Genomic DNA, 27751 nt, shown 5'->3' with positions numbered 1-27751 from the left:
CTTTGCAGTCAATTACAGCCTGAAGTCTGGAGATCAATTAGACATCAGCGTACGCTGGGTTTCATCCCTGGTGATGCTCTGCCAGGCCTCTACTGCAACTGTCTTCAGTTCCTGCTTGTTCCTGGGGCATTTTCCCTTCAGTTTTGTCTTCAAGAAAAGTGAAATGCATGCTCAATCGGATTTAGGTCAGGTGATTGACTTGGCCATTGCATAACATTCCACTTCTTTCCCTTAAAAATCTCTTTGTTTGTTTTCCAAACACCAAACTACCCGGAAGACCATGGAAAACAACTGTGGTGGATGGTCGAAGAATTCTTTCCTTGGTGAAGAAACCCTTCACAACAGTTGGCCAGATCAAGAACACTCTCCAAGAGGTAAGAGAAGAGCATGGAGAAGGAAAGGAACTGCTCATGATCCAAAGCATACCACCTCATCAGTGAAGCATGGTGGTGGTAGTGTCATGGCGTGGGCATGTATGGCTGCCAGTGGAACTGGTTATCTTGTATTTATTGATGATGTGGCTGCTGACAAAAGCATTAGGATGAATTCTGAAGTGTTTCGGGCAATATTATCTGCTCATATTCAGCCAAATGTTTCAGAAATCATTGGTCAGCGCTTCACAGTGCAGACGGACAATGACCCGAAGCATACTGCGAAAGCAACCAAAGAGATTTTTAAGGGAAAGAAGTGGAATGTTATGCAATGGCCAAGTCAATCACCTGACCTAAATCTGATTGAGCATGCATTTCACTTGCTGAAGACAAAACTGAAGGGAAAATGCCCCAAGAACAAGCAGGAACTGAAGACAGTTGCAGTAGAGGCCTGGCAGAGCATCACCAGGGATGAAACCCAGCGTACACTGATGTCTAATTGATCTCCAGACTTCAGGCTGTAATTGACTGCAAAGGATTTGCAACCAAGTATTAAAAAATGAAAGTTTGGTTTATGATTGTTAATCTATCCCATTACTTTTGGTCCCTTAAAAAGTGGGATGTACATATACAAACTGTTGTAATTCCTACACCGTTCACCTGATTTGGATGTAAATACCCTCAAATTAAAGCTGAAAGTCTGCAGTTAAAGCACATCTTGTTCGTTTCATTTCAAATCCATTGTGGTGGTGTATAGAGCCAAAAAGATTAGAATTGTGTCGATATCCCAATATTTATGGACCTGACTGTATATATATATATATATATATATATATATATATATATATATATATATATATGTACATTTTATTCATATATTTTTTTTGCTCACAATGCTGTACTGATACCCAGAATCAGAGGTACAAAGAAAGAAGGCTATACGTATTTATCCTGTGTTTTTTTAAGGAAGACTTTCTAGAGTTCACAGCCCAGACAAGCAATTTCATCTATTAGAAAGTCCACATCCTCCCTCTGAATGGCTGGGTTGGAAAAAACACAAAGGAAGAAAATTCACTTTGTCTTCCAGAGGTTGATAGCCAATCATTGTGAATCCTTCCTCCATCACCTTTGTCTTGAGCCACCTGTGTGAATTCATAATGTCTGCTTATAAGCAGATGATGGGAACAGCTCTGTAAATAAGAAAACTTAGACTAATTTGTGTTCCTGCATTTACTGGTTAACAAAGACATGAAAAGTTATTTGTCTCGCTCTGGGCCTGGAGGAATGCTTTGCAGTCGTTTAGGGAGATACCTCAAAGCACACATTACTGTTTTCAGGCTGAAATAATACAAACACTATTAAAAAACCTTTCTGTTTCACAAAAGTTTATTTGTGGCAAAATAAGTTCCTTCAGATTATAAAATGGTAAGGAAGATATGGTTCTTTAAAGATCATTTGACTGAATGGTTCTGTGGAACCAAAAATGGTTTTTCTTATGGCATCCGTTTTTTTTTTTTTTTTTTTTAAAGACAATATGTAAAATCATAAAACGATGAGCTATAACTACTTTTAGAATCATTCAGGAATTTTCATCTTAAAATATGCTGAAAGTTTATTTAAAGACAAACTGAAAATCTGTTCTTCTCTTCAGCTTGTAGTAAAGATAGTCTGCATTGTCCAGGCAGCGGTTGATATGCACATTGAAAAACCCTCAGAACACTACAAATTATTTATTTAATATTTGCTTTGTCTATAAGAAGGAAAAAAAAAAGTGTTTGAATAGTTGTGCTTCAATGATTAGTGCTGTTTCTGTCATTTTTATATTATGTGTAGCACCTTTGGGTATTTTGTGAAGCACAATAGAGAAATAAACATTTTAAAAGTAGATGAAATTAAAGGCTCACACACAGAAAGGAATAATAGAATATAGTTATATAAAAGAATAAATAAAATAAAATTTTCTTAAATAACTGGTTTACTATTCATAGTTCTCAATTCTGGATATTTCAAACAATCTTTCATTTTGACTTCTTTCTTCCTCAGTTCTCCACCAAAAAAACATTTCCTTTTTTTGTATATATAGGAGCTTTTAGTTATACATTAAGTAGTGATTGTCTAGCAATAGAGATTGTCTGCCATTACTTTGCCTTCCACATGAAACACAGTTTGAAGACATCTATGTGCTGTCCACATTGAATTCTTTTGTCCCCATCATTGTGCTTGGAGGTTGGAGGAGATACTCGACACACAGCTGATTATATTCCTGCAGGAGGCCCTGAGAACAACACATGGCCTTTACACCTTGGTTTTCAATGCCTCCTCAAGCATCAATGACTCTTTGCAGCCTGTTGTGATAGTGTATGACTTCCTAGTTAGTCCTGAGCAGTAAAGCTGCCCACTGTTCTTGACAAAGCCTTGAATCCTTTGACTGTCTTGCATGTTATGCAGTCTGCAATCGTTTGTACTCAGATATTGATATTGAGATCCAACTGTGGATAATAAGGAAAAATACAACCAGCACAACCGGCACAGTGTTAACAATCCATGGCATGTCCCTACAAACAAAAGCAATTTGTGTAAATTCACACACACACACACGCATATATATATATATATATATATATATATATATATATATATATATATATATATATATATATATATATATATATATATATATATATATATATATATATATATATATATATATATATAGTGCTGTCAAACAATGTATATTATAAATAACAATAAATATATAATATAAATTATATGAATCTAAATATATACAGGTGCTTCTCAATAAATTAGGATGTTGAAAAATCATTTATTTCATGTATTGAGTAGCATACGGTGATCATTTTGTGGCACTGCTGAGGTGGTATGGAAGCCCAGGTTTCTTTGACAGTGGCCTTCAGCTCATCTGCATTTTTTTGTCTCTTGTTTCTCATTTTCCTCTTGACAATACCTCATAGATTCTGTAAGGGGTTCAGGTCTGGTGAGTTTGCTGGCCAGTCAAGCACACCAACACTATGGTCATTTAACCAGCTTTTGGTGCTTTTGGCATCGTGGGCAGGTGCCAAATCCTGCTGGAAAATGAAATCAGCATCTTCAAGAAGCTGGTTAGCAGAAGGAAGCATGAAGTGGTCCAAAATTTATTGGTAAACGGGTGCATTGACTTTGGTTTTCAAAAAACATAATGGACCAACACCAGCAGAGTACATTGCACCCCAAATCATCACAGACTGTGGAAACTTAACTCTGGACTTTAAGCAACTTGGGCAATGAACTTCTCCACCCTTCCTCCAGACTCTAGGACTTTGGTTTCCAAATGAAATACAAAACTTGCTCTCATCTGAAAAAAGGACTTTGGACCAATGGCACCAGTTCTTCTTCTCCTTAGCCCAGGTAAGATGACTCTGACGTTTTTCTTTGGTTCAGGAGTGGCTTAACAAGAGGAATATGACAACTGTAGTCAAATTCCTTGACACGTCTGTGTGTGGTGGCTCTTGATGCCTTGACCCCAGCTTCAGTCCATTCCTTGTGAAATTCACTAACATTTTTTAATCCAGTTTGCTTGACAATCCTCATAAGGCTGCGGTTCTCTCGGTTGGTTGTGCATCTTTTTCTTCCACACTTATTAGTTTTCAGTCAATTTTCTGTTAAACTGCTTGGATACAGCACTCTGTGAACAGCCAGCTTATTGGCAATTCATTTTTGTGACTTACACTCCTCGTGAAGTGTGTCAATGATTGTCAGAGACCATTTTGAAGGCCCAGGAAACCTTTGCTGATTGGCATGTCATTAAATATATATATATATACATACATATATACATATATATATATATATATATATATATATATATATATATATATATATATATATATATATATATATATATATATATATATATATACACACATCTTGGATGAAATAGGGATGAGTAAATTATCAGGAAACTTTTATTTTGGAAGTGAACTAATCATTTAAGTAAATTTATGCTATACAGTTTCTTTTGAACAATAACACACACACACACACACACACACACACACACACACACAATATATATATATATATATATATATATATATATATATATATATATATATATATATATATATATATATATATATATATATATATATATATATATATATATATATATATATATATATACATTTTATTAATTCTTAACATCATAGATTACATTTTCAAGCTCAGCTCACTTCCTCTTCACTAGAAAGGTTGAGCTTCAGCATTGCGTTGGGACGCCTATCATCTTGTGTGGGTTCCAGGTCACAGAGTGGGCTCTGGATAAAAGAATATGAATAGACTGATGATGTTAGTTGTTGGAATAATTCCACCAATTTAAAGTACACATTCAAAATCTAAAATTATTTTTTTAAATCGAGGTGAAAGTGGAGGTGGAATCCATTAGATAGAAACTTTTTATCAATTTGATGTATTCTAGGAGCAGGGCTGTAATTGCAGGTTCTGACCAACCATCGGTACAAAAGAAATGAAAGTAAGAAAGTAAGTTTTTAGGCAGACAGAGGTGAGTGGGTTATATGTATTAACACATCCTCACAGAGTAAATGTCAATGTGCTTTCTCCACAATCCTTTTGGTGGTAAAATTACATAAATTTTCCTTGAGAACACCATACGTAATGGCAATGAAGGCGGCACTTTGTGTTGATTAAAAGAAAACGAAACAGAGAGCTGTTGAAGAAGGTTCCTGAGAATTGACTGCTGACATTTAAACTAGATGAAGCAGCCCATGCTTTCAATAGCCAACAAGATTTAAAAGCAACTAGACAGTCCAAGTAGGTGAAAATCACAAACCTACTAAAAACATATGATAACACTTTAGAACAAGTTGCTTATTAGCATTTATATTACTAGCATTATGTCAATTTGTTGTACTTATAAAGCACATTTTTATGCCTTATTCTGCATGAATATATTCTAGATCCTGTTACCCTAATATATTAGAAAATATATATTAGAATTTCTAAAATATTTTGTTGTTTTTCCAATAGACACAGTGGGATCAGAAAAGGTTATAAGCTGTGCAAACAGTCACCTCGTTGTTCTGTGGCACACAGCAAATTTGCAAGTATCAATCATTCAATCTCTGACAGAGTTAAAATGATCCCTTTTGGAGGTTTTTTTTATTTGATTATTTTTTTTCTTGTGCCAAAGTATAACACCATAAAACAATGATATCTGCACTCCCAATAGTTAAATGGACTGGGTGTTGCTCTGTTTCCGAGTTAACAATTATGCTTTTAGTGGAGCCTTTTATTCAAAGCAATTATCATGGCACTGAATGTGTACATTTTCCTCAACCACTTCATTAATTCCCAGTGAATCAAACCCATGACCTTGGCGTTGCTCATGCCACTGAGCAACAGGAACACATTATACAATCAAAATGATTGATTTAGGTTACCTTTCACAAATGTCTGCTATTTTATTCAGAGATCAAGGCTCTATAGACTGTGGTTCCTGCTGTTGTGTTGACATAGAATGGCACCAGACCCTGTAAAAAAATAAATAAAAAAATGGATTTTCTAAATGTAGAAGACAATTTTTGCAATGAAATTGCCAGTAAATTTCATAATTAATTGCACAGAACATTGTCAGTCAACAAAAATAAGCACTGACCAATGGCAAAAGGCACAGAGTCTAAAACCTGACAAACATGTCTGTTGCTGCATCTGTCGGAGCAGTGAGAATTGGCCTTTACAAGAAAATACTGTTTTGTTTTTTCTACTTAAAAATTTCACATTTAATTCAGTTTTACTTACTGTTTCTTAGTAATTGTTTACAAAACGATGAACTTTAAAAATGTATGTGTTTCAGAAAGGCATAGAAAGCAAGAAGAGTTTTTTTAATGTTTTTTTTTTAACCTTAAACCGCATAAACACATTTCATTACACTTAATACACTAAAATAATATTTTTAGCAATTTCATATGACCCCTTTTAAATATTCAGCTCAGAGTCAGCTCATATTACTTGACTAGACAAGACCTTAGACTCTCCTGCCTCAATGCTGGAGCTCAGTTCTGATGAGATCATCTTCCCCCTCACAGAGAGAAACTGACCATTTTATTAATCTTGGTAAACTGGACACATTGCAAATGATGAACTTATGATTCCATCCACCAATCTTACCTTTCGTCACATCTGATGACTATAACATTTTCAGAGCCGATGCCGAGAACTGCTGCTGACTTCTTGATTGAATAATGACTCTAATAAGGAAAGCGTATGTTAAACATGCAGAGGCAAACAGCTAACATGTTCTGACCGTTTGCTTTACCGTAACAAGACATTCAATATTCTAATTAATGTTAGTTTATCAGCACTTTTAAAAAACACTGCTGTGACACGTAACGTCTGACCTCCCAATCAGCGGGTCAGGAGGTAATAGCTGAAATGTGTTTGGCTATGTGTCTCAGAGAGTAAGTGGAACTGTCACAGCATGCCTGCTGAGAGAAGAGGAAACAATAATGAAATCATGTACGTGCGCAGAGGTGAACAGTGCCAGACGAGGTATCGCAGACATCCCGTGGGTCTTCACCACCGGAAAGAGATAAACCTGGCCAACAACACACTGTACAGATTGGTGCCTCCTGCAGAGAAAGCCATTAGCTGCTTAATGAAATACAAATGATGGAAAAGTTCCAATGTTCATTTTTCAAAAGGCAAATATAAATGCTTCCTGTATTTTTGTGCTTTCAGCTTGTTACAGGTACAAAATATGCCATCTCCATCTTCCTCCGGCCATCCAATAATTGAATGCATTTTTCTCAGAACTACTTACTTCATGAATATAAAGACCGGGGATATTTCATAAGTGAACCTGTAAACAGAGAGGAACATATGTGCCTTGAAGAAATGTAAAATAAATGGGAATGGGCAAAATGAGAAAAAAACTTTGCTTTAAAGTCAATTTGGAAATGAAAAAACATATATTTTCTAAATGCATCTTTAATGTCATTGATGTCATATATGTCGTGACTTCTCTAATCATTTAGTCCACTTAAGCCAGGGGTGCTAAACTCAATTCCTGGAGGGCTGCAGAGTTAAAGTCCCCATGAAAACTAAATGAAAGTTGTTTGGGTGTTAGTATAAATAGATAAGTCTTAAGATTATCTATAAGGCAGTGCACTCCAAAACAGAGACAAAATTTTCATTTAGAAGATATAAGCATTCAAAGCTTGCAGTTCATCACTTCCGCCAAACGGCTCAACTCAATTTTTTTGATGTCACATCGTACTTCATTGTCTTGTCAAATCTTCTGACCAATCAAATGCTCTCTGGAATCCAAAGTTTCAGCCCCCTGTACTTAGATAGATGCTGTGCAGCTGCCAGCTAAGTCAGTGACTTTTTCACAGTGTATTTCTTGTAGAGTGGATGGCTCGTAGTGCACAGTGAAGGCGATAGAGAGTGATTCGACTTCAATTTCGACATTTTTAGGTGCACTATCCTTTTAAAACTTGCTCTTTTCTTAGAATACACAGCAAGATCACATTCAGTCAGCATCTTTCTGTATAATTTAAAGAAATTATAATCTCAAGCTTGCTAATATAAATATAATGAATAATGCATTATATTACTATACTATCTGCTAAAAATAGGTATTTTTTGATAAAAAATACAATAAATCAATGTTGGAACAGAATAATTTTCATCCCTATATCTAATTTTAAATGTGTTGCAAACATCCCTGGCCACCCTTATACATTAATTGTTCTGTTCATTCATAATTATGATATGAATTTTGAAAAAAAATTAACTCTTGACTTACATGTTTGTATTTGCTGTGAAAGTCAACCATTCTCCTGCCAGACCAATGATGTCATATCCAGTTGACAGTTGGTTGAAAAATCTTGGATGATATGACAGCATTAAAGGACAACATTTACAAAAGCCTCCACTAAATAACCCATGTTATTTAGCTTGTTCTTACCTTTTTAACTCATATATATACTCACATATTTAAGTGTGTCTCTGCAGTCCACCAACAGCTGCTCCAGGTTATCTTTCTGGTCAGGGAGCTCCAGGCTGAAGCCGGTGAAGATAGTGGAAAAAAGTTTGAGGGATTTACTGATGTAGGCCAGCAAGATGTTTACCAGCTCCTGGATGAAGTGCTTAGTTGCTTCCTCTCCATCCTCAGCAGGGAGCAGATCTAAACAGACACAAAAGATGTATCATATCGATCACAAGTGCAGTATGGAGTACCTCAAGGCTCAGTACTAGGGCCGCTACTCTTCACGCTTTATATGTTACTCTTGGGAGATATCATCAGGAAACATGATGTTAGCTTTCACTGTTATGCTGATGATACTCAGCTCTATATTTCTTCACGGCCCGGTGTAACACATCAATTTGAAAAACTAATGTAATGCATAGTCGATTTAAAAAACTGGATGACTAGTAATTTCTTACTGCTAAATTCTGAAAAATTAATTATAGGACCTAAAAACTCTGCTTGTAATAACCTAGAACACTGTCTAAGACTTGATGGTTGCTCTGTCAATTCTTCGTCATCAGTTAGGAACCTAGGTGTGCTATTTGATCGCAATCTTTCCTTAGAAAGCCACGTTTCTAGCGTTTGTAAAACTGCATTTTTCCATCTCAAAAATATATCTAAATTACGGCCTACGCTCTCAATGTCAAATGCAGAAATGTTAATCCATGCATTTATGACCTCAAGGTTAGATTATTGTAATGCTTTATTGTGGTAGTTTGGCTTAGTAAACAAACTACAGCTAGTCCAAAATGTAGCAGCAAGAGTTCTTACTAGAACCAGGAAGTATGACCATATTAGCCCGGTCCTGTCAAGACTGCACTGGCACCCTATCAAACATCTTATAGATTTTAAAATATTGCTTATTACTTACAAAGCCCTGAATGGTTTAGCACCTCAGTATTTGAATGAGCTCCTTTTACATTATAATCCTCTACGTCCGCTACGTTCTCAAAACTCAGGCAATTTGCTAATACCTAGAATATCAAAATCAGCTGCGGGCGGCAGATCCTTTTCCTATTTGGCGCCTAAACTCTGGAATAACCTACCTAACATTGTTCGGGAGGCAGACACACTATTGCAGTTTAAATCTAGATTAAAGACCCATCTCTTTAACCTGGCTTACACATAACATACTAATATGCTTTTAATATCCAAATCCGTTAAAGGACTTTTAGGCTGCATTAATTAGGTAAACTGGAACCGGGAACACTTCACATAACACCCTATGTACTAGCTACATCATTAGAAGAATGGCATCAACGCTAATATTTGTCTGTTTCTCTCTTATTCTGAGGTCACCGTAGCCACCAGATCCAGTCTGTATCCACTGCAGTCACCCGGATCCAGTACATATCCAGACCAGATGGTGTATAAGCACCTAGAAAGGACCTCTACTGCCCAGCGGAGACCAGGACAACTAGAGCCCCAGATACAGATCCCCTGTAAGGACCTTGTCTCAGATGACAACCAGGACAAGACCACAGGAAACAGATGATTCTTCTGCACAATCGGACTTTGCTGCAGCCTGGAATTGAACTGTTGGTTTCGTCTGGTCAGAGGAGAACTGGCCCCCCAACTGAGCCTGGTTTCTCCCTAGGTTTTTTTCTCCATTTTGTCACTGATGGAGTTTCGGTTCCTTGCTGCTGTCGCCTCTGGCTTGCTTAGTTGGGGTCACTTCATCTACAGCGATATCGTTGACTAGATTGCAAATAAATGCACAGACACTATTTAACTGAAAAGAGATGACATCACTGAATTCAATGATGAACTGCCTTTAACTATCATTTTGCATTATTGACACACTGTTTTCCTAATAAATTTTGTTCAGTTGCTTTGACGCAATGTATTTTGTTTAAAGAGCTATATAAATAAATTGACTTGACTTGACAAATTGCACATTATTCTCACAAATGATTTGTGATTATGGTCCAGTACCCCCCCATTTTTGTTTTGTTTTGTTATTTGGCATACTGATTACCATTTGTATAACCTCAGTTCTACTACAAATACCATGAACTATAGTGCAGCAAACCATGTTTAATTTGTGGTTACCGTGGTTAACCATATAACCATGCTTTTTTTTTTTTTTAAACCATGGCTAATTTTCATGTTTTCAACTTTTTAAACTCTCTCTTCTTTTCTTAACTGATATGAATGTGTTCATGCTCTTCAACTCCTCCACACTGACAGAAAGGGAAAAAAAAAGAAAGAAAAAAAAGCAGGTTTATGTGAAGCAACAGAAGCACTGTACTTCAAGGCCAATTATTTCACTTTTATAAATCCTGCTGGCTTCTTTTCAACATGCTGTAGAAAAAAAAAAAGAATCTTTTACTTGTCAGATTTATTAAGAAGTTATAAGGAATGCTTCTGTTTAAATCTAAAATCTTAAAATCTGAAAAATGAATATCAAAATCCACCATGCATACTGCTATTATATTTGTATAAACAAATACATTCTTAAAAATAAAGCTGCTTAAAAGGTTCTTCACACAGAAGAACCATTTTTGGTTCCACAAAGAACAATTCAATCAAAGGATCTTTAAAGAACAATCACTTTCTTAACCTTTTTAAATTGTGAAGAACCTTCTTTGACCGCAAATAAACTTTTGTGAAACAGGTTGTAAGATGTAAAATGTTCTTCATGGAACCATTTAGACAATACGTTTCTTCTATGGCATTGTGGAGCACCTTTATTTTTTTAAGAGTGTACAAATATTATTATTATTTTGTCTTTGATGCAAATCAGATTTCATTTTGTCCATATGACTACATTTAGATATATAGAAGCTGGTGTCTTAGCTTTTCAGTGAGGGCGGGCCAGCAGAGATCCTATTTAAGAGGAGCACAATGGAGCTCAGTCTTTCAAATGGTGTGAAAATAGCTTGGCCGAAGTGAATAGAGGGAGCAGCGAGTGAGATATGAAGGCTTGTTTTTATTATTTCTTTTCACGGTTTTTAATCAGGCTGGCCACACTGCTTCCATCAGTCTCATTGGTTAAATTATTTCCATGTTTAGTCCTTGAACATTACCTTGCCTGGCACAAGTGCAGCCATGGCAACTTCACTGAATGGAATAGTCCCTTTCTACATTAAATGAAGATTCCACGTATTGGTAAAACACTGGCTAATGGATGCCTTTTTTTGTTGTTGTTTTAGACATGAGTGAAATAAGTATTTTTTTTGTGTGTAATTTCTATATTTTGATCATTTATTATGCCCCAATGCACTGCAAGATTATGTGACTGACATTAATTGTTTGCTTAAAAATGAGAGAAGAAACAAGTAGAAATTGAAGAAAATACTCGGCCTGTTTATGCCAAGAAAGAATACTATAAAGATCACTAGAATGATGGCTTAGCATCTACACCAACAGATGTTATAACATTCTGTTTATTATAAGTGTGCACTGCTGCTTTAAATGCTTGACCTCTATAAAGTCAGGCGCATTTTGATTGGCTATCAATGTTTTTATTGTATCAGCTGGAAAAAAAATGCTTTAACCAAATTGCTTCTCTGTGTTGTTATTGTTACAACAACTCTCTTAGAATTAGAATGAATTTTATAACATCATAATTATATTTATCATTATAATTATTGACCTTGGTGTACACAGTCCTTAAGAGGAGTTTCACCAAAAAAAGTGGGCGTGAGGGCTAAGATTTCTAGCAATCCCATTGAATGAGACCCTAAACTGTACAAAAGGGCTCAGAAAGTATAGTTGGAGATATCGTAATTACATAATCCACGTGCATGAATGACCAAAGTTGTATTTGTACGTGAGAAACTGTGAATTTTAGATGAAGAGTTGCTGAGTTGTGATATTTAGGGAGCGTGTCTCTTTGAAGTATTGTGGAAAACTGATCTATCAGAAAATATATTTGGTTACATTTCGTTTGCGATGTCAGGTGACCAAAATTCTATGTAAATTCAATGTCTAATATCAATGTTAATTTGATGCCAAGTACCGACCTGTGATGTCTGACATTGATATTTGTTGTTTTTAGGTTGTGCCAACATCGTGACGTCCAGTCCAGTTTGGGTCCACTGTGAAAAATGGGGTTTGTGAGTCCTGAAAAATTACAGGTGTGAGTAGTGATAGTAGCATAATTAATCAGTTAAAATAGGACTAAGAACCATAATCTGCTTCTAATGTGTGAACGTGGCCTGTGTGCTGCTGGTGTTAAATTCAGGAACCTCAGATACATGCACATACGACTGAAAAACGTAGGAGCTGGCCTGTGGTTTAGCCCGCTGTAATATTCCATGTAATAAATATACCACATTTTCATTCCTTCTTCCTAGGTCTAAATGTTGCACTTCAGTGCAGGAGGTCTGTTTTATTGAAAATCATTCCTCTGGTGCACAGTCAAATTGAAGAGCAGTTTGTTTTCTCAAGCAGGCATCCAGTAATCACACCCCAGCAGGCCTTGCAGTCTGGTATGCTTGCTTGAGCACATAGCGTTTTATATGCACAGTGAAAATTGTACATTCACAGCACACCTGTACAGTTTATAAGTTAGCTTTTAAAATTCCCCAAACTTGGTGAACATGAGTATTAATTAGCTACATACGTACGTTAGGATCTATTGACATGCTTGTTAATGTGTTTATGCACTTATATGGATAAGCAGATTCACAAATTAATTTTTTTGAACACTCCAGTGGGTCTTTATGACATGCAACATGGTAGTAAATAAATTTTTTTTCAAAGTAAACGACACAAATCACTTAAGCAAATATAGACATTTGTGTTTTGCAATTTTAGTGTTATTTACATGAATTTGCTTTGCTGGCTCATTCCACGTGAAATTACTTGAGGAAAGGATTTTTTCAAACCAGCCATTACAGATCTGCTGTCCTATATGCTGTCAAAGTTAATGGTTTAAGAATTCTTAATATTTTATGTTTTATAGAATAACGTGTTTATAGCATCTTAAGACATATGTACACAAGTCAACAAAATGATTTTCACTGACAAAACTTCTCGTGTAGTATGAGTAGTTCATAAAAGAGTTTTGTTTTAAAATCAAATAAAATGCTGATACAAATATGAATAAGAACCTGAAATCATTTAAATATGTGTCTTTTAGGAGAGCATGTTGTTTCACACATGAGTGACAATTATAAAATTCTATAAACCAGCTCTGGTTCATCAAAGCATTGAAAAAAATAAATAAATAATAATTATTCATGCTGCACTTAATTAACATTCATGATCTAAGCCTTTGCCATTTCTTGATGTCATACAGCCATCTGTGATCAGAACTGTCCCCAGCCTGATAGAAATCATCTTGCAATTGATAAGTGGAAGACAATTGTGTTTATATGTTGATTACAAACTTAATATTTATTTTATGAAATACAGTTTTTAGTTTTTTTGTTTGCTTTGGCATTCATTTTAATTAATGCAGATAGTTTGTTTTAAAGGCTGTACTAAAAAAATAAAAGGGTGGACCTTCATGCCGAACATTTTTCTAAAAATCATGTTTTCATACAAATTCATTCAAATTTGCTATCTAATAAAATAGTTCTGTTTTCCTGAGAGATTGTGAGGATTTGGTTGTCCAAACCCAAAGGCATTTGGGAAAGGCCTTTGTCAGTGATGTAAGAATTTAATTAGTTCTTCCAAGATTTTATCTGGAAAAGCCATATCAACTCGAAAGGTATATGGTTTACAGTGGTTTAAAAATGTTGTAATTTTTGTGTTATTGTAATAACACATTTGAACTTAATTGTATAAGACAGTGTAAGAAAATTTTAAATTCTCACATGATATTGTATCCCACACTGGACCTCAAAAATCCTGAGTGTATTAAGTAATTCTGAGATGTAATTTTCTTCCTAAAAATTACCTGCCAGTGTTTCACCAACAAGCATTATAGTCATGGAAAATCTGTTTTCATCAATATGCTGTCATGACAAGGAATGAGATAAACATGTTTTTATGTGTTATGTAGGTTTAATTGTACAAATATAACTAACAGAAGTGTGTTAAATGCCTAATTGTGCTTGTTTTAAGGCTAGAAAGAGATGCAAGAGGAATGCCAATTATGACAGCAGGGACAGAATAGAATCAGGTAGAGAAGAGCAGTCAGAGTCAGTATATCATCACGTCTGCCAGGATCTGAAGTGAAGGTGAAAAGAACTTCAAAGCTTAGAGAAGATTTTAGTCATAAATGGATGTGAAATTGCTTATGTTCCCAGTATTGCAGTGTTAATGCATTTTTTTATGTGAAGTAAGGACAGACAGATGAAACAAAAGGAGCATAAAATCCTTGTAACAACAGTATTCAGTTTATTGGTGAGTGGGATCTTCCAATTAGACACAACACACTCTTAACAGTTTTGAATAAGGAGCAATGAAAATCCATGATGCAGACTATGAAACATAATATCTTCAGAAGTTACATGAGTGCACACATTAGGAATTTTGTTTAACTGAATAATGGATGTGCCCATAATTAAAATAATTTAGATATTTGATATATAAAATGATTTTATATATATACAAAAAATGTATAATAATAATAATAATAATAATAATAATAATAATAATTATTATTATTATTATTATTATTATTATTGTTATTGTGTGAATTTAGGATAGTTAAATTCAAGCTGTAAATTGAGCAAATGGCTAAAATGTTATGATGCTTGTGAGAAAGTTAGGAATTTACTCCAAAAAGGCTTCAGAGCTATTTTCTTATGAAGTAATATATGGTACAAGTTATTCATATTAACACGAGCTCACAGAGCCATTGCACATGTTTAAAAAATGTAAACCAACAAAAACAGCACAGTTATAAAACAACATGCCGCATGTACCGAAACCATAAATTCACATTTAATTTCATGAAAAGCAGGTCTATAGGCTTACATTAGTGAGAGCGGGTGAGTGCATTAGTCTATTGCTGTGTGGTATTGGGCTATAAGCACTCTATGTACTGTGCATATACAATCACTCACCTTTGCCTTTGATCCCTTAAAAGCAGCGCTACTTTGTATGCAGTTTATTTTGATTTTACATTTCTTAGAGTTCTTATACTCATCTGTAACTCGTGAAATATTTCTGATGTCAAGAACATGGGTATGTTTTATGGATGAGTGGGTGTTCTGTCTCCAACTTCGACTGCCTCCAACTTCGACTGACTCCAACTTTATTTATAAAGCACCCAATAAAACAACAAAGTTGACCAAAGTGCTGTACAGTAAGTTCAACTAAAAGAATATAAAGGCAAATATTAAAATCAACAATACACAGCATACCAGACAGACCAAAGGATAACTACAGCAACAATATCCCGGCACTCATTCCTGATCAAAGGCTAATGATAAAAAAAAAAAGGTTTTAACTGCTTCTTAAATTCAGTCAGAGAAAATAATTGACACAAAGACACTGGCAAACTGTTCCAAAGCCTTGGGGGAGCTGCCAAAAATGCACGGTCACCTCGGAATTTTTATTTTGATAGAGGAACATGTAGGAGATTTTGTCCATTCAATCGTAATGATCTCTTCGACTCTTGAACTTGAATATGATCAGCAATGTATGGAGGGGCTATACCATGCAGGGATTTAAAAACAAAAATATATATATTTTAATTAATTCTATAAGATACTGGTTACCAATGCAATGATCTCAAAACTGGAATAATGTGATCATACTTCCGAGTACCCGTCAGTAGTCTTGCAGCTGAATTTTGAGCCATTTCTAATCCGTCCAAAATTTGTGAATGAGGATCGTAATAAAGTGAGTTGCAATAGTCTAATCGAGAAAAAATAAAAACATGAATGAGCTTCTCCAAGTCTGTACGTGCTAAGAAAGGCTTGATCTTACTAATCAATCTTAATTGGTAGAAGCTAACTTTGACAACTTCACTAATTTGAGAGTTCAATTTTAAAGCACTATCACAGATAACACCCAAGTTTTTTGCTTGATTTTTCCTAAAAGGGCTTAATGTTGCCATATTTACTCCAGCCTTATAATGACCAAATATAATGATCTCTGCTTTGATTCATTAAGACTCAAAAATGTATCAAACATCAGGGCTTCACCTCATCTACACAAGCCAACAGACGCCCCAAGGCACTGGAAGAATCTGGGTTAAAAGACAAATACAACTGAGTGTCATCAGCGTAAGAATGAAATGACACACCATATTTATCCAAAATCAATCCTAATGGAAGCATATACAGATAATATACTTTCTCGCCGCATGGTGAGACTCCTTCGTCCTGCTCGATGGTACCGCATCACTTAAGGCATCATTGAGGAACCTTGGTCTATTTTTTGTCCTCATTTTGTTTTAATTCTATATGTATTTATTCATGTTCAATGTAAATTGTCATTCATTAATGTATTCAGCTAATAACTGTTGTTAAGAGCACTGACAATTGTGCATGTCAATAAAAACATGTAATGCTGTAGACTATAATCTGCCATGTACAGCTTAAGTGTACGTATTCAGTAGCTTACCTCAGTGTAGGTAAAAGGGAATAATATGTTAAGTTTGGGTATGCAGCATGCCAGAGCGGACTGCTGAGGTTATGAAGAACAAGGGTCAACACTCGAAATATTGACTCATTATATTTTATATTTGCTAATAAATGCTTCTACATCTTATGATATACTTTGATATAATTGTTTTTCAGTGTATCATAGAAACATATGAAAAAAAAAAAAAATCTACAAATAAGCAGCAAACTTTGCAAAACACAAAATTATGTCACTGACAAAACTTTTGGCCATGACTGTACATGGAACAAGGAGGAACAAGTTGTTTTATTCTTAAGAGTGTATCTTTTATGATGTCTGCAAAACTTAAAAACATAACCATTTAAAAAAGCTGCCTGGATGCATTTGTGCAAGTTAATTTTGTAAGGTCAAACAGGAGAGTGTAAGGTCAGATAAATAAATGCAAATGTGCTTGAATATGAATTTTCTGCATAATCATAGTGTTTTATATTTTTTTCATATACAGTCACTTTTATCTCTTAGTCATCAGCTCGACAATGGATTTATCTGTCATCCAAACAAAATCTTAAAATCACAAATATTCACAAAAAAAAAAAAGAAAAAAAAAAAGGAAAGTGTAACAGCAGTTAAGTAAGTCTTTGATGGAAGCAGTGAGTTCATTTACTCACTTAAGATTTGTCAGAAGAAATGAACACACAGATTTGAGTGAAGGTCAGAAATCATTAGAAACTAAAAGTTAGATTGTAATTTTTGAAGAAATACAAATATATATAAAAAATGTATGTCTGATGTGTACTCTTTCAAATAAAATAGAATTGATTCTTTATGTCAGAAAATGTTCATGTTAGGGTCATTGCAGTAATTCATCTAATTCAGTCTCTCTTTTCTCACATTCTTAGACTCATTTCTCATTTTAAAAGCTGTGTCACTCATCCGAGCAGCTTATTGTGTGTGTGCTTTTGTGTGGCTCTCAAACAGGAAATCATTTCAGCTTTAAAAACATAATATCTTCAAGAGGCTGCTGAATATGAGCTCTAATGCCCAACAGCCTGTTGTCAAGTAGATATAGACAGCTCTTAATAATCAGTTATAATGATATTAATAATGTTTCAAGTTTTATTCAATTATGCTATAACCACTGTCCGTCATTAGTCAGCAAACAGATGCCCCCATCCCCAAACTCAAACCATTGCTTGAACATCTTGTAAAACTAGGTTTGATGTTTAAACAAATGGAGCTATATATTTTCCCATATAAGCCTGATGATGCCAATAGTTTGTGTTTAATACAATATATTTTGTCTTCTTAATAGGCACACAAGGTTTCAGGGAAATGCAGCCCAGCATTTTGATGGCTACTACAGAGCCACCATGTTTACACTTTTAATAGACATGCTGAGCTTTTTCACTTTTACCATGCTTTTTTAGACTTATTAGGAAATAAATGTGCTCATTTGTAATTTATTTACCATGGCAGAGGTATTAGAGAATTTATTTACAATGGCAGATGTATCAGAGATCTAGAACAATATGAATGTGTGGATATTCACAATGCTCAAAATGTGTTCTGTGGCCCTGAGCTTCTTGAGGTTCACTGAGTTCTTTCTTTTTTGTGTGTGTGTGTGTTGGGGGTCAGGTTATTCTTAATAGACCACTGCAGGATGTGCTGGACATCTTCTCTTCGTGCTGACCCTGTATACTTTATAATAAATCTGGGAGAAGGAATGTTTTCAAGCCTGAAGAGACATTGTGTGCTCAAAAAAAAAAAAAACAAAAAAAAAAAAACACTGATTGTTTGCAAAATGTTGTCACTCATTTTTATCATGTTTATTTCTTTTCATTTTGATGATTATAACTGACAACTAAGGAAAATCCCAAATTCAGTATCTCAAAAAAAATTGAATATTACTTTAAATCAATACAAAGAAAGGATTTTTAGAAATATTGGCCAACTGAAAAGTATGAACATGAAAAGTATGAGCATGTACAGCACTCAATACTTAGTTGGGGCTCCTTTTGCCTGAATTACTTCAGCAATGCAGCGTGGCATGGAGTGGATCAGTCTGTGGCACTGCTCAGGTGTTATGAGAGCCCAGGTTGCTCGGATAGTGGCCTTCAGCTCTTCTGCATTTTTGCGTCTGGCACATCTCATCTTCCTCTTCACAATAGCCCATAGATTTTCTATGGGGTTAAAGTATATATGTATTTCTTTGGTATTTGTCACATCTAAGCTATCTTATTTCTTGATGTCTGGAATTCAGCAGAGACAAAGATGCAGCTTTCAGTTAAACATAACTTTTATTGTTTTCCCTGAGCACATTTGAAACAACTTTTATGAAATAAATATTGAGCATTATGTTTATTATATAGATCTCATATCCTGACCAAAGGGACCAAGGGCTATAAGACCCAATAACTGCGGTCCTAGGCAGGTAAATAGATGGTGGTTGAAATGGCAGGAATTGTGATGTTTCATTAAACCATTTTGTTCATATTTTGCATTATAGCTACAGTATAAGAGAAATCAGAACATTATCAGATATTTTAAGAACTAGGCAAGAAGCTAAAGCTAAAAATCTTTCTACCATATCAGAATGTCTCTCAGTGTTTGTTAACTATCGATATGATTATTTTTAAGTTTTGTACATTTAAGCAAACAACAACCTTCATTATGAGAAAGCACACAAAAAAATCATATGCAAAGATGTAAAATGTAAAAACATGCATTTTCTCATCTCACCTAAACAAAAACATATTTAGTATACTTTAAAATGAATAAAAAGGGTCAAATGCAAGCTCAGAATATTACACCAACATGTGAAAATTAAATGTTAAATAAGATAAATAATAATATACTTCAGATTAGGGAATGCAGAACATTTTATAAATGACTTATTAAGTCTTTTACACATCCTCTATAACAGGTGTTGAACACTTTTTAGTATGCAGTGTAATTGAGGGTATAGACAGCTGTCTTCTCTGACACACATGGAGTCTTTAACTCTGTGCACCCAATGTGAGCTTCAGTGGAAGGTTCATGTCATCACTAGATCCCATACACTCAACACAGAACACAAGTCTGTGCTGATGAATGAAAGAATTTAACACAACCCACTGGAATCATATGGCTGTAAGGCATTTATAAATGTTTATCCACTTCAAAACAAATAAATTACTAAAATAGTGCTTTAGCATACCTGCAAGTTTTCGCTTTTGAACACAGACCAGCTTACAACTGCATCAATAAATCACATACTGATCATTTACTAATGGTTTGTTCACCATTTGTTCATGATTAACAATTGTTTATTGAGATGATACAAAACTATTTTGACAAAAATACTTTAATGATTTATAAATGATAAATAATGTATCAACTAATACACCATTTACTAATGATCTGTTTGATTTATTTTCATGATTTAAACATAAAAAAAAAAAAAAACCTTTACATTTGTAAATCGTTAGCATACAACTTATTAATCATTTATGAAAGTATAGTTATGGTTTGTATATAATACATTAATCATTAACTAATAATTTATAAATTACTTATAACTGAAAGTTATTATTAAGTGTTACTTATTAGGAATGTAGAATAAGGTCATGTAGAATAAGCAATAATATGTGCTTAATTAGTACTAATAAATGGCTAATATTCTAGTAATATGCATACTAATAAGCAACTAGTTAAGAGACCCTAAAATAAAGTGTCACCAAAATGGGTTACGGGATGGTCAGTGCTCCTCTGATCAGACAAAACCAGTTCAATTCCAGGCTGCAGTAAAGTCAGATTGTGGAGAGGGCTCATCTGGTTCCTGTGGTCTTGTCCCGGTGGGTGTCTAGGAGACAAGATCTTCACTGGGGATCTGTCTCTTGGGTTCATCTAGTTGTCCTGGTCTCCAATGACATGCAGGGCTGCAGAATTCATCTCTAGGTGCTGATCCACCATCTGGGCTGGATACGTACTGGATCCGGGTGACTGCAGTGACCATCTGATCTGGATACAGACTGGATCTGGTGGCTACCGTGACCTCGGAATAAGAAATAAACAATGATATTAACATAGATGCCATTCTTCTAATGATGTAGCAAGTACATCGGGTGTTATGAGAAGTGTTTCTGGTTTTCCTAATTAATGCAGCCTAAAAATCCATTAACAGATTTGAATATTAGAAATCTGTTTGTGTGTTATGTGTAAGCCAGGTTTAAGAGATGGGTCTTTAATCTAGATTTAAACTGACAGAGTGTATCTGCCTCTGCAGAGTTTTGGTGCTAAATAGAAAAAGGATCTGTCGCCGGCAGTTGATTTTGAAATTCTAGGCATTATCAAGTTGCCAGAGTTTTGAGAATGCAGTGGATGTGGAGGACTATAAAGCAATAAGAGCTCATTCAAACAGTGAGGTGCTAAACCATTCAGGGCTTTATAAGTAATAAGCAAGATACTTAAATCTATACAATGTTTAATAGGGAGCCAGTGCAGTGTCGACAGAACCGGGCTAATGTGGTCATACTTCCTGGTTATAGTAAGCAACCACCCAATAAAGCATTACAATAATCCAACCTTGAGTTCATGAATGCAAGAGTTAACATTTTTGAATTTGACATTGAGAGGTCATAATTTAGATATAGTTTTTAGATGGAAAAATTCAGTTTTTTTAAATGCTAGAAACGTTATGTTGTATTGTGCTGTGCTAGGTTAGGTTAAGAGTCATTTGTAATAGTTTGCACACAAATTGGAGAGAATGTTATCAGAAAACTTTTTATTACAATTACTATTCAAATTTAAAATCCATTTATTTTTTGTTAGCAATGTCAATGCCGCCAGAAAAATCAATTTGTGCTGACATGTTTGTGTGTTGAATTATGCTCTATTATTGCTGATTTTAAATGAATGTGAAATATTTCTTACTTTCACAAGTATAATGTATTACTTTAGAACATTCTTCTACCTCAGCTCTTTCTGTGCACATTTTTTTTTTTCGTCTTTTAAATAAAACTTTCTATGTGGTGTTAAGCTCAAGGACATGCTGTATACCATACTGTGAATGTTAAAAATCTCAAGGCTTGCATAAGTACAGTTGAAAACATGGCCATTTAATGTAACAAGACAAGAGGATGATATAGGAAGATATAGGTCTACAGAAACACAATTTTCTCTTCATATTTTTATGCATTTCTTACACTGGGGGTCAGTGAGATGTAGCATGGTCATGACACTTAAGATCATGTTACAGTGCTGGTGTGAGATGGAAATTCTAAAGTTTACACATTGTAACCCAGTTAACAATGTGGAGAATTCTAGAATTTAGTGTCATGTACAGTACCCGTAGGAATACCTCTGACTTATGAAGCTATAAAGAATGTAAGAGGCCTGCTCTGATCCAATATGCAGCCTTCTTGCTTAGGGGTTTCACAAGAAACAAAGTAGGAGGGCTTGTATGTTACATAACAGCTTTGCATTTTTTTTTTTTTTTCTTGAAAACCCATTATTGCAACTTTGCTTTTTAAAACTGGACTTTTAATGTTGGTGTTTTTAATCCTTTCCTTTTTTAATTTACTTATTTAGCACCAACAATTTATCTGAATTTGAAATGAAATTTATCCCTTTGAGATCGACGAGAAAATCGTACAAATTAAGATTTCAATATGCTCAGTTTTGGGGGATTGGAACTGTGCAAATATTAGGATTATTATTAAGCATTAGTCAGATTTTTTTTTTTTATATTGTTTTTGTTACTGCAATGCCATAATCAGTTCTCTCTCTCTCTCTCTCTCTCTCAAAAAAAAAACCTTCCCTTAATGTATCAGCATTACAAATCTCATTAAATTTCTTCTTTTCCAGTTTCTATTTTTCTTTTAACGAATACTTGTTTGTCTCACCTCTTCACTAAACTTGATTAGCTGTTGTTTGTACAATATTCATAGTGTCTATTCCCATGTGATGATCACAGAAGGGGTCAGTCCCTGTCTTCAGGCTCTGTTGACTGTAAGTGATTTTCTGCGTTTGGGCATAAAACTGTATAATCAATAGGCTAAAGAGAGTAGTCAGCTCTGATTCATGAGCCTCATTAAGCATTCATAAAATGCTAATGAGGTGATTTGTTAGATGCTAATCCAAACCTGTAAATAAAACAATAGGCAATATTAATCAACAATTATTCTGGTCCTCAAATTTGATTGCCTGAGCAGTCCAACAGCATTGTGACCTTTAACTATATGTATCACTTCTAGTTTTCTGTAACACTAGTTTATTCACAATCAAACCTAGTAACCATTGGATAGAACCATTAAATCATTCATATAACCAAATCTTTCAAACAGACTATGATAGAAACTAATCAATTAACTGTCTTTATAAGTTAATCACTTATTTATTTAACAGATTCATTTAATTTATGGAATATCTTCAGATTTATTCAGAACTTAAAAAAAGTGACTCTCTTTGAGTGAATCATTCGATCATTAAAATAGCCAATGCATTCAAAACACTAATTTACTCAGAAATTAAACAAGTGATTGTCAGTTATCTCACTGATATGTATATATATATATATATATATATATATATATATATATATATATATTCCTTGCAAGATACAATCAGTGATTGTTCCTTGAATTGCTTAATTTTAGAAACATACCACCAAAATGCTTCAAGTAAATACCTCCTATAAAGGATTTTATGTATTTGTTGAAAAGAGAGGCAATCCCATTCATACGCTGACCTCCTTCTGATATTAGCTTACATTCATCCATTAAAACTGCCTATGATTGGTGGAGATAGCTGTGGGAGGAGCCTGGGCTCGTTGTGCCAGTCAGTGGCTGTAGAGGCAAGAGTATTTCACTCTCCTGCCTGCCAAGTGCTGGAAGCTCTGGAGACCGAGTACCTCACTCCAAACACTGCACTTCAACAGTGTTGAAACAGAGTCAGCGTTTTCAGATTCAGTCGATTGATGCTGTCTCCTGTCCTCTGATTCCCTGTTTGCATGTTTCTGTCTCTATTTTTTTTACATTCATTTATTTTTGTTTTGTGTAGCTTGCAGACAATTTCCAGACGTTTTTACTGATTTGGAGGAAGAGTTATCACAGAGGTGAGGTGACAGATGCTCACACAGTACCTGCTTTCTTTGATCTACATGACGGATGATGTTCAATTCAAATTCACCAGACTGAAGCAGACACAGATCAAGCCACTGACTACGGATATTTAGGGAAATGAACACCTCACTTCATCATGGACTGCAGCAATACCGGAATCACAGCCAGGGAGCAATACCAGTGGGAAAGCCTGCTCAGGGCGAGAGAGGATCAGCCTCTGGATGCTATGAGCAGCTGCTCATCTCCACAGAGGTCTTCCTCACGCTCGGGCTTGTCAGTCTCCTGGAGAACATTCTGGTGATTGCGGCTATTGTCAAGAACAAGAACCTTCATTCTCCCATGTATTTCTTTATCTGCAGTTTAGCCGTAGCAGACTTGTTGGTCAGTGTCTCCAACGCCTCAGAAACAGTAGTGATGGCACTCATCACAGGGGGCAACCTGACCAATCGCGAGAGCATCATCAAGAACATGGACAACATTTTTGACTCTATGATTTGTAGCTCACTGTTGGCCTCCATTTGGAGTTTGCTAGCCATCGCGGTGGACCGCTACATCACAATCTTCTACGCCTTGCGCTACCACAACATCATGACTCAACGGCGGGCGGGCACCATCATCACCTGCATCTGGACCTTCTGCATGGTCTCTGGCGTGCTCTTTATCGTGTACTCGGAGAGCACCACTGTTCTCATCTGCCTTATCAGTATGTTCTTCACCATGCTGGCACTTATGGCCTCGCTCTACGTCCACATGTTTCTTCTAGCCCGACTGCACATGAAGCGCATTGCTGCTCTCCCTGGCAATGGCCCTATCTGGCAGGCGGCAAATATGAAAGGGGCCATCACCATCACTATCCTGCTAGGTGTATTCGTTGTGTGCTGGGCTCCCTTTTTCTTGCACCTCATCCTCATGATTTCCTGTCCACGGAACCCTTATTGCATCTGCTTCATGTCCCACTTCAACATGTACCTGATCCTCATCATGTGCAACTCGGTCATAGACCCTCTCATCTATGCCTTCAGGAGCCAAGAGATGAGAAAGACCTTCAAGGAGATCTGCTGCTGCTGGTATGGACTGACCTCTCTGTGTGTATAATATTTGTTTCTGTTAGACATCAAGATACTTATTGAGATGTTGGCTTGCAATACAAAACTAAGCAACCATCATGGGTGGATGCTGGGAATGTAGAAGATTTAATTACACTGCATAGCTTGTGTGATTATTTAACCCGATCTCATAAAAAGTGTGCATAAATAGTATGCCAAATAAAAACGAAAACTCATGGTATTGATACACAAAAATGGATTTTGGCATGTATACGCTACGCAGTGGGTAGGTTTAGAGTTGTGGGGTAGATGTTTAACATATGTAAGTTAAACCTGTGTATCATATGCACGCCAACAAATTTAATATCACATGCACACAAAAACGGTATATTATATTCATGCCAAACACATATGTATCATATGCATGCCAAAGTCCATTTTTGCATATCAATGCAAAACGTTTTTGTTTTTAATTTTGCCGTACTATTTATATGCATTTTCATGAGACTGGGCTTGATTATTATGCACACACTTACAGTATTTGATAACCAGAAGGATTTATTGACATGCTGTTTTGGTATATATATATATATATATATATATATATATATATATATATATATATATATATATATATATATATATATATATATATATATATATAATTGCATTAATATTTTGCCTGCTGAATAAGACATAAAAAAAATCAAAGTGACAATATTTAAAATCTTTAAATGACAGAAAATCCATGGCACCATGTGTTGTGATTCAGTGACTCAAGCACACGCACAATATTTGACAACTGCAAAAATGTTCTCTTAGCAGTTTGGTACTTCAGTTATTCAGCTTGAGAACCATTGCTGCTTTAAAAATGTGTTTCAGACTTATTAATTTATTTTTGTATTTTGTAAGTTAAGATGATTTTATTTCATTTTTTTAATGCCATTTCATTGTGCCAATAAAACAACATTTAAACCAGTAATTATGCCTCATGTATTTTGTATTATTTTTTATTTTTTGTGGAATTGTTAAAATTACAATAGATTTGATGGTCAGGTAGGAATTTTGCTGTTGTGTCTTGGATTTTATTTCATTTTCCTTCCTTTCGGGCTTCAGAGTCATGGAGCTCAAAAGGTAAATATCTGTATCATCTAGTGAAAGATTGCCTTCAAGCTCTTAGAAGCTAAGTCTGTTTAGAAGCTTACCATGTTGCGCTGAATAGACTCTTAGTATGAACATAAAAGGAAGGATTTCTGTCAGTTTGCACAACCACAAAGCTCGCATTTATATCCATGATGTTCTTCTCTGTAGTAATAATACTTGAGGCCAATGCAACTTCATGCACTAAAGAAAATATTGGGATTAGTACTCTCAGCAGGCTGAGGTCTGTGAATTATGAGTTGGCATTCATGTTAGCAATGACAATGTCTTAGCTGGTGTCAGACCCTCTGAACGTACACAATTTCAGTTCTGCCATCTTTTATCATGGGCACTCTTTCCTAATTATACGTAGATGGTTTGAGCCAGTTGATCTGTGTGTAACAAATCTCTAGAGCAACAGTAAAAAATTATGCTCATGACCACCGATTTGATGATGACACCACAAGAACGCAGTTCTTAGTAATAATTCTAGTCTTTAAATATGAACGATATATGGCACTTTTAGTATGTACTAACTAGTATGTATATAATAAAATACTTGTATGTGGAGAGAATATGATAGAGAAATAGAGAGAATGAACCCCAGATGGTGTATTTACAACAGAAACACAAAATGTTAGCATTGACAATGTCTTAGCTGTTGTCTGACCACAAAATGTTTCTGTGACTCACATATTTTACACATATTTTATTTAGTTCCATGTATTAAACACATTAAATCTCACATAAAACTTGCTAAAACAGAGCAGAGGCAGAGTTACGATGGCTAGATGAATTGATACTTTTCATACTTATCTAGTCTAAACTATCTAAATTAGGCCCTCTTTTTCTTTAATATGTGAATTACCCTTATGCCCTTTTTACAGGCTTGGACAGCTGCCTAATTAAAAGCCATTTCCCATTTGTAAACCCCGGGGATTCTCCTGGTCCAGCAATCTTTTTCAGCTCAAAGAATCTGAAAAGTCTATGAAACAGCCTGTTAGTCTGATGGAAACCTATCCTATTGTTAAGTTCATTTGCAGTCTTTATTGGAAATGAAAAGCCTTCTCTGCCCCTGCAAAATATCTGAAATTATGTTCAAGCAGACTGGTCACCCGTTAGCATGTGCCATTAATCACAGTCCACCAATTACTCAAAAAAACAATTACAAGAAGATATTACATGGTTCAAGACTCTCTCTCTCTTTCTCTCTCTCTTTGTAATACACACTTATAAAAGTTATTTAGAGACTCAGCCCTTTCTAGGTATAGTTGCTCCATACAGTTTGTTTGCAGAAAATCATTTATTATCAGGACAACAAAAGGTCAGCTCTGAGTAATCTATTAATCAGTGTAAGTGTCACATGAAGCCCTTCTTTGGGCTTTCTTCCCTCCCTATTTATAAGGCCCGCTGATAGTGAGCCATTACGTTTAATTTGACATCACAATCCATTCACATGCAAAAGTCCTGTAGAGATAAGTACATAGATTGCAGCTTCATAAGAGGCTTAACAATGATCTCTTTGGTTCCAGGTCAAAGTCTGTCTTATCACTGAAAACAAAACAAAACAAACAA

At 35.2% G+C, this 27751-nt stretch overlaps 1 protein-coding gene and 1 pseudogene across 1 annotated transcript; one reads left to right on the top strand and one right to left on the bottom strand.

The window, feature by feature from the left end:
* Window positions 1-1346: 1346 nt before the first annotated feature.
* On the bottom strand, window positions 1347-11471 carry LOC113070189 (glutamate decarboxylase 1-like; annotated as a pseudogene).
* A 12332-nt stretch (window positions 11472-23803) lies between these two features.
* On the top strand, window positions 23804-25580 carry LOC113070184 (melanocortin receptor 4-like). The gene has a single exon (XM_026243392.1). The coding sequence runs from the start codon at window positions 24108-24110 to the stop codon at window positions 25083-25085; it is 978 nt and encodes a 325-aa protein (XP_026099177.1). The 5' UTR covers window positions 23804-24107; the 3' UTR covers window positions 25086-25580.
* The last annotated feature ends 2171 nt before the right edge of the window (window positions 25581-27751 follow it).

The sequence above is a fragment of the Carassius auratus genome, unplaced genomic scaffold, assembly GCF_003368295.1.
Source record: "Carassius auratus strain Wakin unplaced genomic scaffold, ASM336829v1 scaf_tig00003367, whole genome shotgun sequence".
NCBI lineage: Eukaryota > Metazoa > Chordata > Actinopteri > Cypriniformes > Cyprinidae > Carassius > Carassius auratus.
This window is presented reverse-complemented; position numbering and strand designations above follow the sequence as displayed.